Raw genomic sequence first — 15172 nt, 5'->3', positions numbered from 1 at the left:
CGGCCGGGCGGTGACGTCATCGCGTGACGCTCCCAGGCACGGCTGAGGCCCCGCCCTCCCGTTTGCCGGCCGGCGCGCGCTGCGGGCGGAGAGCTCGCGCCGCGTCCTCCCGCCCGAGGAAACGGCAGCGGCGGCGGCGGCGGCGGCGGCCATGAAAATCTGGAGCTCGGAGCACGTCTTCGGGTAGGGGGTGGTGAGCGGGCGGTAAATGGCGGGGGAGGGAGCGCGGCCGTAGTTACCCCGCTGCGAGCGAGCCGCGAGGAGGCGAGGCGGCGGCGGCGGCCGTGGCCGTGTCCTGTGCGTCCCGGCCGGCTCTGTGCTGGAGCCAGGGCAGTCGTTATGTTGGGACATGTACGAGCTCCCGCCACAAGGAGATACGAACGGCCCGTCCTGCCGTAGTGGAGCTGCTCCCGTCCCGGGAGTTTGCGATTACCGAAGCTTGATGCTCTCTAAACTTTTTAAATAGAAACAGTTCCGTATTGAGAAGAGTGTCCGTAACAACAATGCGTGCTAACAAGCTGCTGGAAGTAGAAGGGGAAGCACAGGCTTAAGGCTGCAGAGTCGATCACAGAATGATGGAATGGTTTGTGCTGGAAGCGACGTTTAAGATCATCTAGCTCCAGCCCCTGCTATAGGCAGGAGCATCTCCCATAGACCGGGTTGCTCACAGCCCCATCCAGCCTGGCCTTGAGTGCTTTCAGTGTGGGGAGGCATTCACAGCCTCACTGGGCAACCTGTTCCAGCGTCTCACCATCCTCACAGTACAGAGTCTCTTCCTAATATCTACTCTAAATCTACCCTCTGCCAGTTTAAAGCCGTTTCTCCTCGTCCTGTCACTACCTGCCCTTATAAAAAGGCCCTCCCCAATGGGATGTGGTTTCTCGAAATCTGTTTCTTTATTTTGAACTTCCTGATTGCTTTTATTTATTTATTTATTTATTTTTGACTCCAAGCTGATAATTTCTGTTCTCTTTTATTTGGTGTGCTTATAATTACAGTAGAATTTAAATTGGAATGGACTTCTGGCGTCCACCTATTCCAGCTTCCCTCTCAGAGCAGGGCACGCTTAACTGTGGGGTTTCTTTGTCAGTTGAGTTTGGAGGCGGGTGGAGATTCAGCAAACTCTGTGGTCATCCACCCTGATGCTACATTTTTTATATAGTTAATTGGAACGTCACATGTAGTAGTTTGTGACTGTTGCCCTTTGCCCTTACTTCTGTTAGTCATGGGTTAATCATTCCTTTCTTTGTTCTCCATAAAGGAATATATGTTGTTTTCCTGTTTGCGTACTAACACTTCCTGATGGTTTTTCCAAGCATCGCTTAATTCTGAAGGGATATTTGGGAGCTTGTGAAGTTGTACAGCACATGCCGTGTTAAGAAAGCCGGAGCCCTGATTTAGGGTTCCCGAATGCTTGCAAATAAATCCAAACTAGTCATAAATGATTGTCTCCTCTTTCTTCAGGCACCCCTGGGATACAGTGATCAAAGCTGCTATGAGAAAGTACCCCAACCCAATGAACCCATGTGTAGTAGGAGTAGATGTCCTTGACAGAAGCCTTGACAACCGGGGGAGGCTGCACAGCCACCGTCTGCTCAGCACAGAGTGGGGATTGCCAAGTATTGTAAAAGCGGTATGGTTTGCTGAGGGTGTGATGCATTTGTGTGTCGTCACGTGAACTGGCACTGAATTCCAAGTAAAAACTTGATTTTTTGGGAATGCCATCCACAAATATCACGTAAGCTGTGATCCGTGTGGTGCATAGCAAGAACGCATTGTAGGCTGCAATATGCGGCCTGTCTGTGCATGCCTTCTGAGCTGGTCTGTGTCACTCTGTATCGCTGATGCAACATAGCACCCGGTAGTCTTGCCACAGATAGCAGTGGTTTTGTGTTTGTGAATTGTACTTCACTTTTCAATTATTTTTTTTTATTTTTTGTCTTTCTTCACTTTCAGATTTTAGGAACAAGTAGAACTCTGACTTACATTGAGGAACATTCTGTGGTGGATCCAGTGGAAAAAAAGATGGAGCTTTGCTCAACTAATGTGAGTGACAGCTTAAGAAGCTTCTGGTAATTAGCGATGGAGATTAGATATTTTGTCTCTCTTAACAGTGTGGCAATGAGTTTACATCTTTCAACAGAAGGAGGCAATTTCCAGGTGCCTTTATTTTTTTTTCCTTCTTCCCAGGAATTCTTTTGAGTCAAGGATTTGTGACTCTCTTAGTATAAGACTTTCTCAGGATGCACATAATGTTTCAACTTTAAAGCAAATAACATGTTCTGCTTTACACTACTGTTTGCAACTGTTTGAAATGCCTTTTTCTCCATGAGTGTAAAGGAAGTATTATGCTGTGTTTTGCTATCCTGGGAACTTGCAACTCTGAGATTTGAAGTAGAGTTGTCTGTATGGGAGACAGCCTTGTCTTTGCATGAAAGGTGTTTGCTTTCCTTGCTGTTAATTGTTGGTACACGCAGAATAATGTCATAATGGTCTTGGTCTTAAAGAGCCTTTCTGAATTGCATGCCATAAATCAGATATGGTTTGACATTTAAAAGAGAGCAAATGGAAAGCTTTTGTGCAGTTTGCTGTTAATAGGAACTTTGATACAATTACATCTATGATAGGACAGTATGCATCACCCTTCATAGGTCTTTTTATCAACTGTGTTCTGGGTTTTATGCTCTGCATCTGCTGCTTTGTCTTTGCCTTTAAATTGAGTGCTCTGCTACTTAACAGTGCTGTCAGTAATACAAAAGTGAAGGATGATATGTGAGAATTTCACATCCTTTTTTTCTCTTTAAGATTACCCTTACAAACTTGGTGTCTGTTGATGAGAGACTGGTTTACACACCTCATCCTGAAAACCCTGAAAAGTAAGTAAGGGTATTTGTATGCTTTTTTGTGTATTGGAAAAAATATGGTAGGCAAATTCAGTGTAAGTATTAACTTCTCTTTGTTCTCTTACAGAACTGTGCTAACTCAAGAAGCAGTTATTACTGTCAAAGGCATTAGCTTGAGCAGTTATTTGGAAAGCTTAATGGCAAACACAATATCTTCTAATGCCAGAAAGGTACATGTCCTTCAGTTTCTTCTCTCTCTCTCCACCCACACCTTTCCTTTTGTGAAAATAGTAATTGTCAAGCATGTGTGCTGAGTACTATATTTAATTTCTTTAAACTTTGTGCACAGAATTCCAACTCACTTTTTCAGTACCTCAGGAAGTAGAAGATAGTTTACCAAAGGATGAGAAGGTTTCGCTCCTAAATCTTTATTCTCCACCTAGAACACCAGAATAAACCAACTTCTATATGTGCATGCTACAGCTACACATCCCAGACACATTAAGTTTGTTTTGTCTTGGTTTTTCGAAGTACATTTTTAAACACTAGCCATTTACTGGAGTTAGTGCTGGTAGTGGATGGATGTAGCTTCCTTTTCCACCTTTTAGATCTGGGTTTAGCAGTTGATGCCAGCATATTTTCTGGGCTTCTTTGTGAGTTGCTCCAGTTCCTATCTATTATTAAGCTGTCTCTTTGCCTTTGGCTGAAAATAATGCCATGTCTGCAGAGGCCTTTGTAGGTAACACTACACCCACTCCTCTGTCTCGCGCTTGCCTTTTCTATTTGGCTTGCAGCCACAGAGCTGAACTTCAGCACAGGCAGAGTTTCAAGGCTGCTTATTTCCAAACAGTTTGTTCTGTTCTTCTTCTTTGGGGGAGGTTGAGAGGTGGGAAGGAAGTGGAGTAAATGGAGATGTATAGGCATTGCTGCCTAGCGCCAGGATGTGTGCCACTGAAGTGTGAGCATATGCTCTGCATTGCTGGGAGAGACTCACCACACTGAGAATTTGGCCCAGGCAACTTCTGTTAGGCCACAGATCCTGTGCTTTGGCCAGCCCTTTGCCCCTGGGAGAGATGCTGCTTGATGAAGGCAGTGTAACCCAGCATGACTGAAGTCATGAACCCACTAGGTCAGGGAAGAGGAAGCCCCTTCCATGTGCTTCTATAAACTTCAGAGGAAAACAGGTGAAAACTGGGGGATGAGTGACAGACAATTTTTAGACACCGATGAGTAACACTGAGTACTCTCTGTGTTTGACAGTCATAAATGAAGTGTGTTTTGGTTAAATTACAGTCCTCTTCCGTTCAGTTTCCTCATAAAAGTCTGTGTGAGCATTTGTTCTGATCTTGCAATGGTAGTCTGGACCCTGGCTCATAACTGCACTTCAGTCTAGCACAGCACTACCTAGTTGGAGTGGCCATGTCAACTGGGCATGCTTAAAAGCACTCCTTTCATCTGTCAAATCTTGTCCTGCCCGTTTCACTGAAGAGTCTCTTTAGACCTCAGCAGGAGTTAGTAGTCACAGCCCTGTCATTGCTACCCAGTAGCATAGCCTGCTATCACTGGCTCTTCTAGCATGCAGTGCTACGCTTCTGTATTCTTAGCACCTTTCTACAGCTTCATGACAGATGCTGAAAAATGTACTGTTGTTCTTAAGAAATAGGAAAGTGCAGAGATAAATATTGAGATGTTGCTCTGAGGTAGAGATGGGAATGAGGCAGATGATGCGTTACTGTTGCACTGATAATGAACAAATCTTTTGCCACATGTTGTGAATCTTTTCTGTGTTACTCCAGGGGTGGGATGCTATTGAGTGGATAATTCAAAATTCTGAAAGCGCTCTAAGCTAGCAGTTCTCCACACCTACAGTTTGTACTAACTAGTGGTAATGTCAGCATTCTTCTTGGTACAGCGTTTCAGCTCTCTAGCAGATGTGTGCATGAGTTGTCGTGATGTGAACGTCCTGAATTAACCTGCATGTATGTTTTATATATGTTATGTACAGGAATGGCAAACGTGTTCATTAGGGAGTAGGTCAGACATAGGTCAGTGGGCAGCAAACCTGCTGCAGCCACAGCCTCTGCTTCAGCTGCAAGTGGAAGCGTTGCTACAGCTAGCTAGGCACATCAGGGAGCTCTTCTACCAAACATTGGTTTGGGTTTCGCTCCCTGTGATTTCAGTGTGTGAAACAGGTACCTGAAGGAATTAATCCATCATTCAGTGACTGGAATTGGCGTCACAAAAATGAAGCAGAAATTGATAACACTGATTTCTTAAAACAGATTGCCTGGCGAGGGTGATCTTCTACATAGTGAAATTGGATTTGCTTTTTTTACATCTCAGGAATATTGTTGCCCTTCTGCCAATTTCCATGGAAATCTGTACAGTGTTTGCAGCTGGCAGAATACCAGATTCCCGTGGTGGTTTTCATTGCTATTGTTAGTTGTCTTCTTTTTGGTAGTGATGTGTCCCCTCAGCTATGCGACTATGACAAAAGCTGACTTCAAGGCTGGGAGGACAGAGTATGGTTGCTTCTGATACCTCTGTGGATGGTTTTCTTTCCACTAGCCGGTGAAGCCTGTCTCTGTCATTCCTGTATTAGCTTCTATTTCAACTAATAAAATTCCTTTTTTTTAGAAAAATCCATTCTGTTGCTTCTCTTTGTTAACAACATAGGGATTTTTTTTACTGCTTACTTTGAGATCAGTGTATGTAATGAGTGCTTGCTTTTGTGTTCTCATTCCACTAAGCTTTTATGGCTGTTTCTCTAGAAAATGTCAACCACAGGGGCTCAGCATTTATCAGTCACTTGAAACAAATCTACACCTGCAGCATCTGGTCTACTGAACCCATCACACTGCTAACACATGCAATGAAAACGAGTATGCATGCTTGGTTATGAATGTGCTTGCTTAATGAGCTACTTACTACAGATATTGTTGTACAATATGAAACTTTATAGAACAATCCTCTGTCAGATTTCTTAGTTTTCATTTTAAACTGGGTAGTTCTACAATGCTTGGAGGCTTTACGTCTTGCTAAGATTTGTAATTGCATTTCGCATGTAGAATCCTTCTGGAGTTTTCCTTGCTGATATCACAAGTTTTTTCTTAGCTACAAATTATAGCATGTAGCATAGGAAGAATATACAGACCTAGATGGTCTTAAAAGTGGAAGGAAATATCTTGGTATTCTAGTTGAACATTTAATTTTGTCTTAGCATTTTAGTTAATATATTTATTTACATAACTGGGTTGGTTCATTGTCAGGGCCTGAGAAGAACCTCAGAATGTTTGTATTGAGCATTTTCTATCTACATCAAAGCTGTTTGATTTTCTGACAAGCTTTCTTTGCCTGATTACATCAGTGTAAGTCATCGCTGTCTTAGGGGTTCTCTGTGCCAGCGTGTCATCTAAGAGAGCATGTTTTAACCTGACTTCTAAATACCCAACATATGCTTGCAGGAAGGAGATCCCTTCCCTCCACCCCAGCTTTCTTCCTGGAGGAGCACTGGGTTCAGCTCCCTCATGGCTAGTTACAGCTTGTTGCTGCACAGTAGCCTGCTTTTGTCTGGGTGTTGCTACACATGCTGTGCTGCTATTCCCGGCTGTTGCACAGGCTATAGAAATGGTTCAAGTATTCACTTGCTGAGGGATGGTCAGTTTGGTGCACAGGCAAAAAAGCTCACAAAATAACTCATACTCTTCTAAGGAGTTTTTCCAGCAAGCCATACTGGACAGTTCAAAGCGCTGGCCAAGGGTTGAACACTTGGTAGGTGGGTAAGGCTTTTCTCTGTGTAAGGACTTTGTGTTAATTCTGTTAGTCTCTGTGATACAAAGAACCTGAAGAAAACCAGAGTTAGCCTTTGACTCAGCTTGATGAGACTCTTGAGACAAATATACTCTTATTCATAGTAAAACTATATTTCATTTATTATATTAGAACTTGCACCCTGAGCCTGGGCTTTCAGTATTATTCCAGGATAACATTTCTAGTGTCATAAAGCATTTTCACAAGAATGTGTGTAGGCTTTATTCTGACTTTTTCTTTTTTTGGGAGGTTTTCAAGGTTATTTGTGCAGATTCTCACTCATGCTTAGTGGTTTGGAAGGGACACAAGAAATTGGCTCTGGGCATATTATTAAGCTTTTGTTCACCGTATCACCTATCCTGCATGCAATAAAAACAGTATATCAGAGTTGAGAGCAAAACTCTGTGAGGGGAGAGGAGGTTCACCCCTTTTCCTCAGTCCCAGCAAGAGCCTAGAGCACCTGCACTCTTGAAGACTCTTTGGGCTCAGAGCCTTTGCTTCAGACTAGACTTGAGAGGGTGCCAGCTACTTGCCATGCTTTCTACTCCCTACTCTTAGTAAGGAATGAATGATAAAGGTATCTTGGCTTCTCTTTAGGAAAAAAAAAAAAGCCTTCATGTTTTCTCGGGCTGATCCCATCTGCTTGTTTTGGTGAAAGCTGTCATCTGGAGACTGTGGAACTCCAAGGTCTTCCACTTGGACTTAGCGTGGTGGTTTCACCAAGATGTGCAGCTGAACTCCAGCATACTATTCTATCCCTCCTCAAAGGAAGAAGGGGAGAAAATATGGTGAAAAAGGCTCAAGGGCTGAGATAAGGACAGGGACATCACTCACCAATTACTGTTGAAAGCAAAACAGATTCAATGTAGGGAGATTAATGTAATTTATTGCCTATTACTAATAGACGAGAAGAGTGAGAAAGTAAAACCAAGCCAGTGTTGCTCATGTCTCAGCTCTGGCCAACAGCAGGTCCCTTTTGGGACAGCTGGAGCTGGCACTACTCTGACAGAAGGCAGCTGCTGGGCTCTGCACAGAGGCCATCCCTGCAGCTCCCTGATACCAAAACCCTGCCACATAAGCTCAGTGCTCAGCTGGTTGAGATGGTTTCCTATTTTCTTAATTGTGTGGCTGAATGCTCATCTTGAGGTGCAGCTGCTAGAGGGTCTTCTGAAGGCAAAAGACTTTGGATGTGCTTATTCTGCTGAATTCTACTGCTTTTACTGAAACGCGAGCTATCAGTGCCAGGCTTTGAGGTGTGCCCTACCCATTCTGAGAGCTGAATGTCCCTTGATAGAAAAGATGCAGCTGTGGTCTCTGCATCCCTTGCTTTATGCTGCTTAGTGGAGCTCAGTGCAAGGCCATCTCTTCAAACTCTAGCTCGAGTTCAGATCAATTTGTTGCTATTTCAGTGAGTACTTGAAGGCTATATCTTTCTTTGTCCTGGATCTTCTCAACAACTGTCCATATACAGCTCTATTAATGAGTATGAGAACAATATGCAGACTCTTCCACAAATGTACTGGTCCTCTTAAGGTGGTGGGAGCAGCAGATAGTAGAAATAGCAGTTCTCTTCCTTCCAGGAACTGAACTGCTGAGTGAGGCTTTTTGCATAGGAGCACTGCTGTGAGCTCACACCAGTATTGCATTTACCTCCTGCATATGGATTACTCAAATGCCTTTGTAGCGAAGTTTCAGTAAGATGAGAAATAATCAATACAATCCCGTTTCAAACCATGGAGGATGGGGAATTTTAAAACTAGTCTTATGTCTGACAGAGGAAAAACTATAAACATGAGCAGTGGTGCGCTATTTGCTCTGATCCTGAACTCTGCTATTTCCTTGGCAGGGCCGGGATGCCCTGGAGTGGGTGATCAGCAAACTGAACACAGAACTGGAAGAGCTGAAGTCAACGCATGAGGGCATAAAACCAGCCATGGCAGCAGCATCCACAGAGAAATAGTAGCCAAAAACACAGCGAGTAACTGATTGAAACATTTCATTCTGCAGACTGCTGTCTCGATGGCCCTTCCAAGACTCATCTGCGTATGTTTTATATATTTATAAGAATATTGGATCAGCAGGAAGGTAACCTCGTCTTTCATCTCCCTTCACCTACTGCAGATTACACTGACCTCCTGCAGATGCTCTTTTCACTTAAACGATTTCTTTTCAACATTGATAACAAAACGTTCAGCACATTTAAATCTGCCTAAATGTGCCTTTTGTAACAAAGATTGAGAGTGTGTTATATTTTATACCATCTTTTTCATACTCAAACTTGGAATGAACTCATGTTCTCCAAATGAGCATTAGTTCTGTGAAGAGCTGAGAGCACTAAATTTTGTCTATTTTGTACTCTTAAAACCATTTAAAGGGAACTGCGTGAAACAGAGCGCGATACTCTAGAATTAAAGATGCCTATCTAGAGAATCATCCCCAACAGCTGAAATTTGTGTTGCGCTGACTCTTGTTATGTTGCTTAATGTGCTATCTGAACGTGACACACAGATGCTTTACTTCTTAGGTGTTTATATCCAAAGAGAGTTTCTGTTGATGTTATCTGCCTAAACAGGCTTTTTCTTTTTTCTTACTTTGTGGGGAGAAGGGTGTAATTTATTTTCATATTTATTAACTTTCCCAAGTTCCTCCCCTCAGTAGCAGAACAGGAGCGGGAGGAGCTGGGGAACACGTGGGTTATTTATCTGCAAGAGGGTGCTTGCAGGCTGCTGGAACAAAGAGGCTCTGCTGTTCCCTGCTTCTTGCTCTTCCTGCAATCTCTGAGCTGAGGGAGAGCTGGCTGCAAGAAATGAAGAGCTCAAATGAGAACTTTGAAGTCCAAGCGGCAGTGCTTCATCAGTGTGTGTTTTTTGTGCTCCAGAGGGGAAGAACAGAGCACAAGAAGAACTGGGCTCTCCTTTTCGAACGCTCTCTACAAACGACTGACTTCTGCTGTAATGCATTTTTTCAACACTTTGCCACGTTGGTACAAATGTTTTTAGAAATGTTTTAAGTTCTTCTGATTGTCTGATTCTAATTCTGATTGTCTAATTCTGATTCTAATTGTGGAGATTGCCTCTTTGAAAATATGTAGAGATACTTACTGGTAACAGTTCCAGCTTTTGTCTGAGGTTCACAAGACTTTTGTACTTGGTCTGGGAGTAGCTGGTGTTTCTTAGATAGCCCTCTGTTGGGGCATTTTACATTGTGGTTCTTTTTGTGCACACACAGACTGAGATAGATAAATGTTGCAAAGTTGTTTGCTTGCTCAGGTGACAAGCATGTGTTCAGGGAGCTGTGAGAGCATGAGGAGCTTCTTAAAAAAAAAATAAAAAGAAATGTTGGTCACTGTTTGGATCTGGTAATTTAAAACGTCTGTGTACTTACGGGAAATCTCAGAGTTTGTATTCTGTTTAGCTTGAAAGTGAACATTAATTCGGATGTAGGTATAGTCTAGGTAAATGACATGGTTCTAATAAAGAAACTTAATTTACATTATTAGCAATTATTTGAGTAGCTGATATTTGCATTGCTCTTCTGCGGACCTCAGGCTTTTCTCAACTGGGCACAGGGTGTTAGACCCTGACCTGGTAGCAGCTCCTTCCTGTGATGCACTGTGGATGGCTTTGGTGCTCATTGTTGCTGTGGCACTTCTCAAGGGAGTGGTGCTGCTTCCTGTGCAAGGACTGCAGGAGCTGTCCCAGCACCCACTGACCTCTGGTAGGAAGGGCAGAGCAGTGATGGCAGAGTTCTGAGCAGAACAGGAAATGACTGTGTGTGTGTGTGTGTAAACCTGATCTGCAGCATTCCCATAGTGCTTATGGGAGATGATGAAGCCTCAACTGTGAGGCAACAGAAAAGTTTTCTTGAGGTTCATGTATTGATTTAGTTCAGAGGAAGAATTATCTAAAGCTGCTTCTTACACCAGACGTGCTCAGTGTTGTTTTAAATATAAATGATTTGCGTATGGCACCTCCCAGCACTATCTGCTATCTCAGAGGAGTCATTGCAAACACCTTTGTTGTCCCCAGAGCCAAACTTGGCTGCTGTGCTTTTTGGATCAGTACTAGCTGTGCATCAGTTTGATCAATTTCTTTCCTCACGCTTTGCTTCCTTCTTCCAGAGCAAATCTTTACTCTCTGGTGTAGCAGCATCTCCTTTCTGTTTCCTTTCCCTGCTGTAGGTTTGGGGCTGATTTCTCTCCACGTCATGCTACAGGATCTAGACAGTGAAGTGCTTGGTGTTTCCTTCTCTGCTGCCCCCCCCTTGGCACGGGTCAGCACCTTGTCTTGGGCTCTGAGTTGAAAGGAAGAGAGCAGCCCCTTTGGGGAGGAAGGAGACTGCTTTCTCCCAGAGGTCAATTCTAGCTGCTGGCAGCCTTTCCGCAGCCGGGAGGGCACTGCTGTTTCTCACATCATCTTTGGGGTGTGTGATGCTCCTGCAGCCCTGGGCTTGTTCTCCTTGTGACTGCTGGTGCTGGCAGTGTGTACAGGTGGGATTTGCGTGTAGCAGATGAAGTGATTCTTAATTTTCTGTAAGCTTCTGTGGAGAGTTTTACTCTTCTGCTTTCTGGCTCATTGAGATTTGCATACAGAGCTTCCACTTCGGCCCTGACCATGTAAGTCTTGTCCCTGGGCTCTAGTGGGTTGGTAGCTCTGGGTTCAGCCCAACTCTACAGAGCTGGTTCTAAAGCATGCTGCTTCACACTCCGGTTCCATCACTGATGGAATTTACCTTTTGGGGCAAAAATCTTTTGGGATTTCGTATCTTGTCCTTGTACACCTGTGACTGATATCCTCAAGTGGAGCAGTCGGTGGCACCGTTACCATTTTATATCTCCTTAGATAGTGAGCTATGACGGCCAGGAGTCTGCAGCGTGTCTCTGTATGCCATGGTACTTTCTATCTATCTAAAATAAATGAGCCTCGGTTATACCTTCTGGGTGTACTCCTGCAATACAAAACAGGCTGTCAGTGTTCAGAGCTGTCTTCAGAAATACCATCAGTTATTCCGTGCTCAGGAACGCTTGGACAAGGCTGTGGCTTCCTAGAGCTCAGAGGGAGCCACTGTCTCACTGCTCAGCGGTGTGTGGTTGCCCTCTGTCTGCACTTTGATTGCATCTGCTGGCTGCCTCAGTGAGCAGTAACACAGGGAGGTGTCATGTGCAGTGACTGGCTGCGACTTGCCCTGTTGCCGGGCTGCATGGGCAGTCAGTGCTGTTCTCATGGGCCATCAAGTGTTTTCCCCTAGTTCCCAGCCGCTGTTCCAATGGCGTTCAGCTGTTTTCATCAACATGCCCTTGCCTGAGGAAAAGGCTACCTGTTCTTCACAAAACTGTAAAGTACAACAAAGAAGACAGAAACTTTGACGTTTGCTCCCTCATGAAGAATTAGCACAGACAAAGACTGTAATGGAAAGGCATTTTATTTTCACCCAGTACCACCCCTCCCACTATAAAGGAAATAACGGGGAAAGGAGAAATAAGCCCACCAACCGTCCCCAGAAATGACATGGTCACAAGAGCGTTTGCAAGGTCAGGCGTAGTGCATGGGAGCACCGCAGCCAAGCCCCGCTCGCCATCGCAGCAGTGGCAGCACCAGCCCCAGTGCTGCACAGCTGTGTGCCATTCAGCTCCGTGGGCCCCCATGGTACGTTCGGACAGAGCTCGGGCATCGTAACAAAGCTACAAAAATAAGATTTTAAAAACTGCTGGGAGGAGCTGACCGTGCTGCCCCACGCTCAGCAGTAATTCACTCTAAAATGCCTACAGAGCGCAGACTGTCGGAGGGACTGAAAGCATTAAGTCTAACGAAGGTAACAGCCAACACGTGTATAAATAGTTTTTGTTTTTAAACTTTGTGGAAAGTTAATTCCCGTTGCATGACTGATGGAGACTTCCTAAATATCAATAAATATATTACACATATTTACAAGCTTCACCCCAATACCAACATGGTGCTGGGCCCACAGAAGCTGTGCGGTGCCCAGGGCCGGTGCTGGGGGGGGGGCTGAGGCCTGGCGGCTGCCAGGTGCTGCCAGCTCTGCTGCCCCATGCCCTGTAAAAGGGGAAAAGGGCATGCGGGGCGCCCAGCCCTGAGCAGCCTGCGGTGCCAAGGGGGAGTGGAGTTGGAGCAAGCAGAGTGTGTGGCCAGGGCATTTCCAGGAGAAAATGATCAGAATAGCAGCAGGGGAAATTCAGAGCGAGAGTTCATGCGTTCACTCTCAGCCTAGTTTTCCTGATGCACAATGCAGCGAATACGGGGCCTGCTTTTGGCACAGGAATGAGAAAAAGTGCAGATGTGACTGAGATGAGGGGCCCTCCTAACAGCAGTGGCTTCAGGCAGCCCTGGCCTCCTGCCTGCCTGCCCATAGCTCACCTCATGCCACTGCTCTCCATCTGCAAAACTCTCATTTCCCAGGGTGACAATGAAAGAAAAATATGGGTGGGTGAGTCTGTGCAGAGGTGTAGGGAGCCTTTTTGTGTGCTTTTCAAATCAACGTACATATGGTACAGATGGTGGTGCAGGCCCTCCCCAGGCTCTGCCAGCATGAGGTCCGTGTGGGACGGACACATTGCTGGAATCCACAGGGCAGATCCAGCCCCGCTGCTCTGTGCAGCTCTGAGGTATCACTCATGATTAATCCTTAGTGTAGAAATGTTAATAAATAGATCTGAAACTTTTCTGCTATGTCCTCCTATAATACACTGCTATAGAGATATTAAATATGCCTCAGGGTATTAAAAAATGTATGAAAAAGTTACAGTAGTTGATTTTCAAGTATTAACAACTTGACTATGTTAGTTTTAAACACCAGAATGATCCAGACCCAAATTATAGATTAAACTCTGGTCAAGCCTGCATTAAAAAAAAAGTATTTCAACTTAAAAAAAAAAAAAAAAAGAAAGAAAAAGAAAAAGTGCAAAAAAGCATGCGATGGTGTCAGCTAATGGTGTAGCCTTGTTGGAACATCTTACCCAGTGGCCTGGTGTTCTTCCATGGGCAAAGCAAAGAAGGAAAAAGAATGAATCAAGGAGGGGAAATGAGAGATTGCTCCCAATCTGGGACAGCGTCGCCCAAAATCTCAGCAAAACATGGGTCCCTGCAACCAACTTACGTCCCCAGCAAAAATGGGGCTCTCAGTGGGCACACTGCCAGCAGAGCCATAGTGGAATTTGTGCCTGCTAAGATGCACACATCTGCCCTCCTGTCCCCTGAGCGACCCAAGGAACAATGCTACAAGTGCTCCAGTAGCACCAGGAGCCTCTCTTGCTTCCTATCCTTCCCATCTGCTGTACAGCTCTTCCTACTACCAGAATTCACTACCACCAGTACCTGGCGTCATACATTCAAGTAGGCAGTACACCCCTGGAGCCTGCCCAGAGACACCCAGGGCAGCACTGAGGCCTCAAAGAGCACCAACCCCATGATGAGCAGCTCTGTCACACCTTCTGCCCCAGGGCCCAGACACAGCAGTCCCATGTTGGACTCTGACCTCGGAGCAACAGAAATGGTTCAAAGAAGGACTGCTCGGAGCACAGCCACTCACACCAGTGCCTGGTGAGCTCTGAAAGCAGGATGTGAGCATTGCTAGCTTGGTAATGCCAATATGACTTACTGCTTGCTACTGCACTAGCACTGACTTTGTTAGATCGGGCTCTCTGTTAAGCACACATTTTAGCTCAACTCCAGAGAATGATTCAAAGAATGGTTAAAAAAAAAAGACTGAAAGCAAGAAAAAGCTTTCTAGTTTCAATGCACGCATACAAAAGAGGCAACGATTGCAAATTGTTGATTTTCTCCCAGTGCAAGCAGCTGACCTGCTGCATGTCATTCTGTCCAGATAAAAACACAGCTTCTGCATCTCTGGAAAACATGGCGGTAGGAAACTCTGTGACTGAATGCAGATCCAAGCCAGTCGAGTGAAATGAAGCAATGGAAGAACAACCCTGTTTTGGTGACCTCATGAAGACAAAAGCAAAGAAAAAGGCACAAGGCTCAGATCTCATTGATAGTTCTCTCAGAGGGGCGGTAGTCAGAGGTTCCTGGAGATGACATATAGAAGGACTGTGTCTTCCTTTTTAACCTGGCTCGCTTGTTGGCCAGGGACAGGCTGCGCCGGCTCGAATTGATGATTTCTGAAATGAACTTCTTACAGTCCACGCACACCTCCATCGTGCTCCAGTCCTCCATTAACTCTTTGGGAAACTGCAGCTCTTCATGTGACTTATCCACAGATTTGGACCTTGAGGCCAACCTGAAAAGCAAAACAGCAGGACTGGTCTCAATATGCAGCAGCATTGCAGAGAGAACCCTGGGGCGCCTTCAGAAAACAGCAAAAAACAACTGGATTCAAAACCTTTCTGTTTCCTCCTATCCCAAAAATGACACCTGGCTCAGCAAGACTGCCGAGTCACCAGCTGGAAGTTTGTGTGAAGTTGGGCAGTGTGCCCAGGCCCACGGCCAGGCAGCTTCTGGAGACCTCCAAGGAGAAGACTCCTCAGCCTCTGTGCAGCCTGTACC

At 45.1% G+C, this 15172-nt stretch overlaps 2 protein-coding genes across 5 annotated transcripts in view; one reads left to right on the top strand and one right to left on the bottom strand.

Annotated features, from left to right (window-relative positions):
• The first annotated feature begins 90 nt into the window (after window positions 1-90).
• PRELID3A (PRELI domain containing 3A) lies at window positions 91-10001 on the top strand. 2 transcript variants are annotated; one of them, XM_042870205.1, is made up of 6 exons: window positions 91-183; window positions 1465-1633; window positions 1957-2046; window positions 2806-2876; window positions 2971-3073; window positions 8500-10001. In XM_042870205.1, the coding sequence occupies exons 1-6, from the start codon at window positions 152-154 to the stop codon at window positions 8611-8613; spliced, it is 579 nt and encodes a 192-aa protein (XP_042726139.1). In that variant the 5' UTR covers window positions 91-151; the 3' UTR covers window positions 8614-10001. The 2 variants fall into 2 exon arrangements, with proteins under 2 accessions (XP_042726139.1, XP_042726140.1); XM_042870206.1 differs by lacking the exon at window positions 8500-10001 and adding an exon at window positions 4640-4708.
• Window positions 10002-12056: 2055 nt separating this feature from the next.
• The window catches only part of SPIRE1 (spire type actin nucleation factor 1), a 124593-nt gene continuing 121477 nt past the window's right edge, over window positions 12057-15172 (bottom strand). For all 3 annotated transcript variants that reach the window (XM_042869534.1, XM_042869533.1, XM_042869532.1), the window contains one exon: window positions 12057-14906. In XM_042869534.1, the coding sequence (XP_042725468.1) occupies window positions 14648-14906 (259 nt within the window). In that variant the 3' untranslated portion in view covers window positions 12057-14647. The remainder of the gene's footprint in view (window positions 14907-15172) is intronic.

Source organism: Lagopus leucura, unplaced genomic scaffold (genome assembly GCF_019238085.1).
Source record: "Lagopus leucura isolate 7727_CA_CO unplaced genomic scaffold, USGS_WTPT01 Super-Scaffold_100002, whole genome shotgun sequence".
In the NCBI taxonomy this organism is placed as follows: Eukaryota; Metazoa; Chordata; class Aves; order Galliformes; family Phasianidae; genus Lagopus; species Lagopus leucura.
Note: the sequence above shows the minus strand (reverse complement) of the source record. Positions and strands in the feature narration are given on the sequence as shown.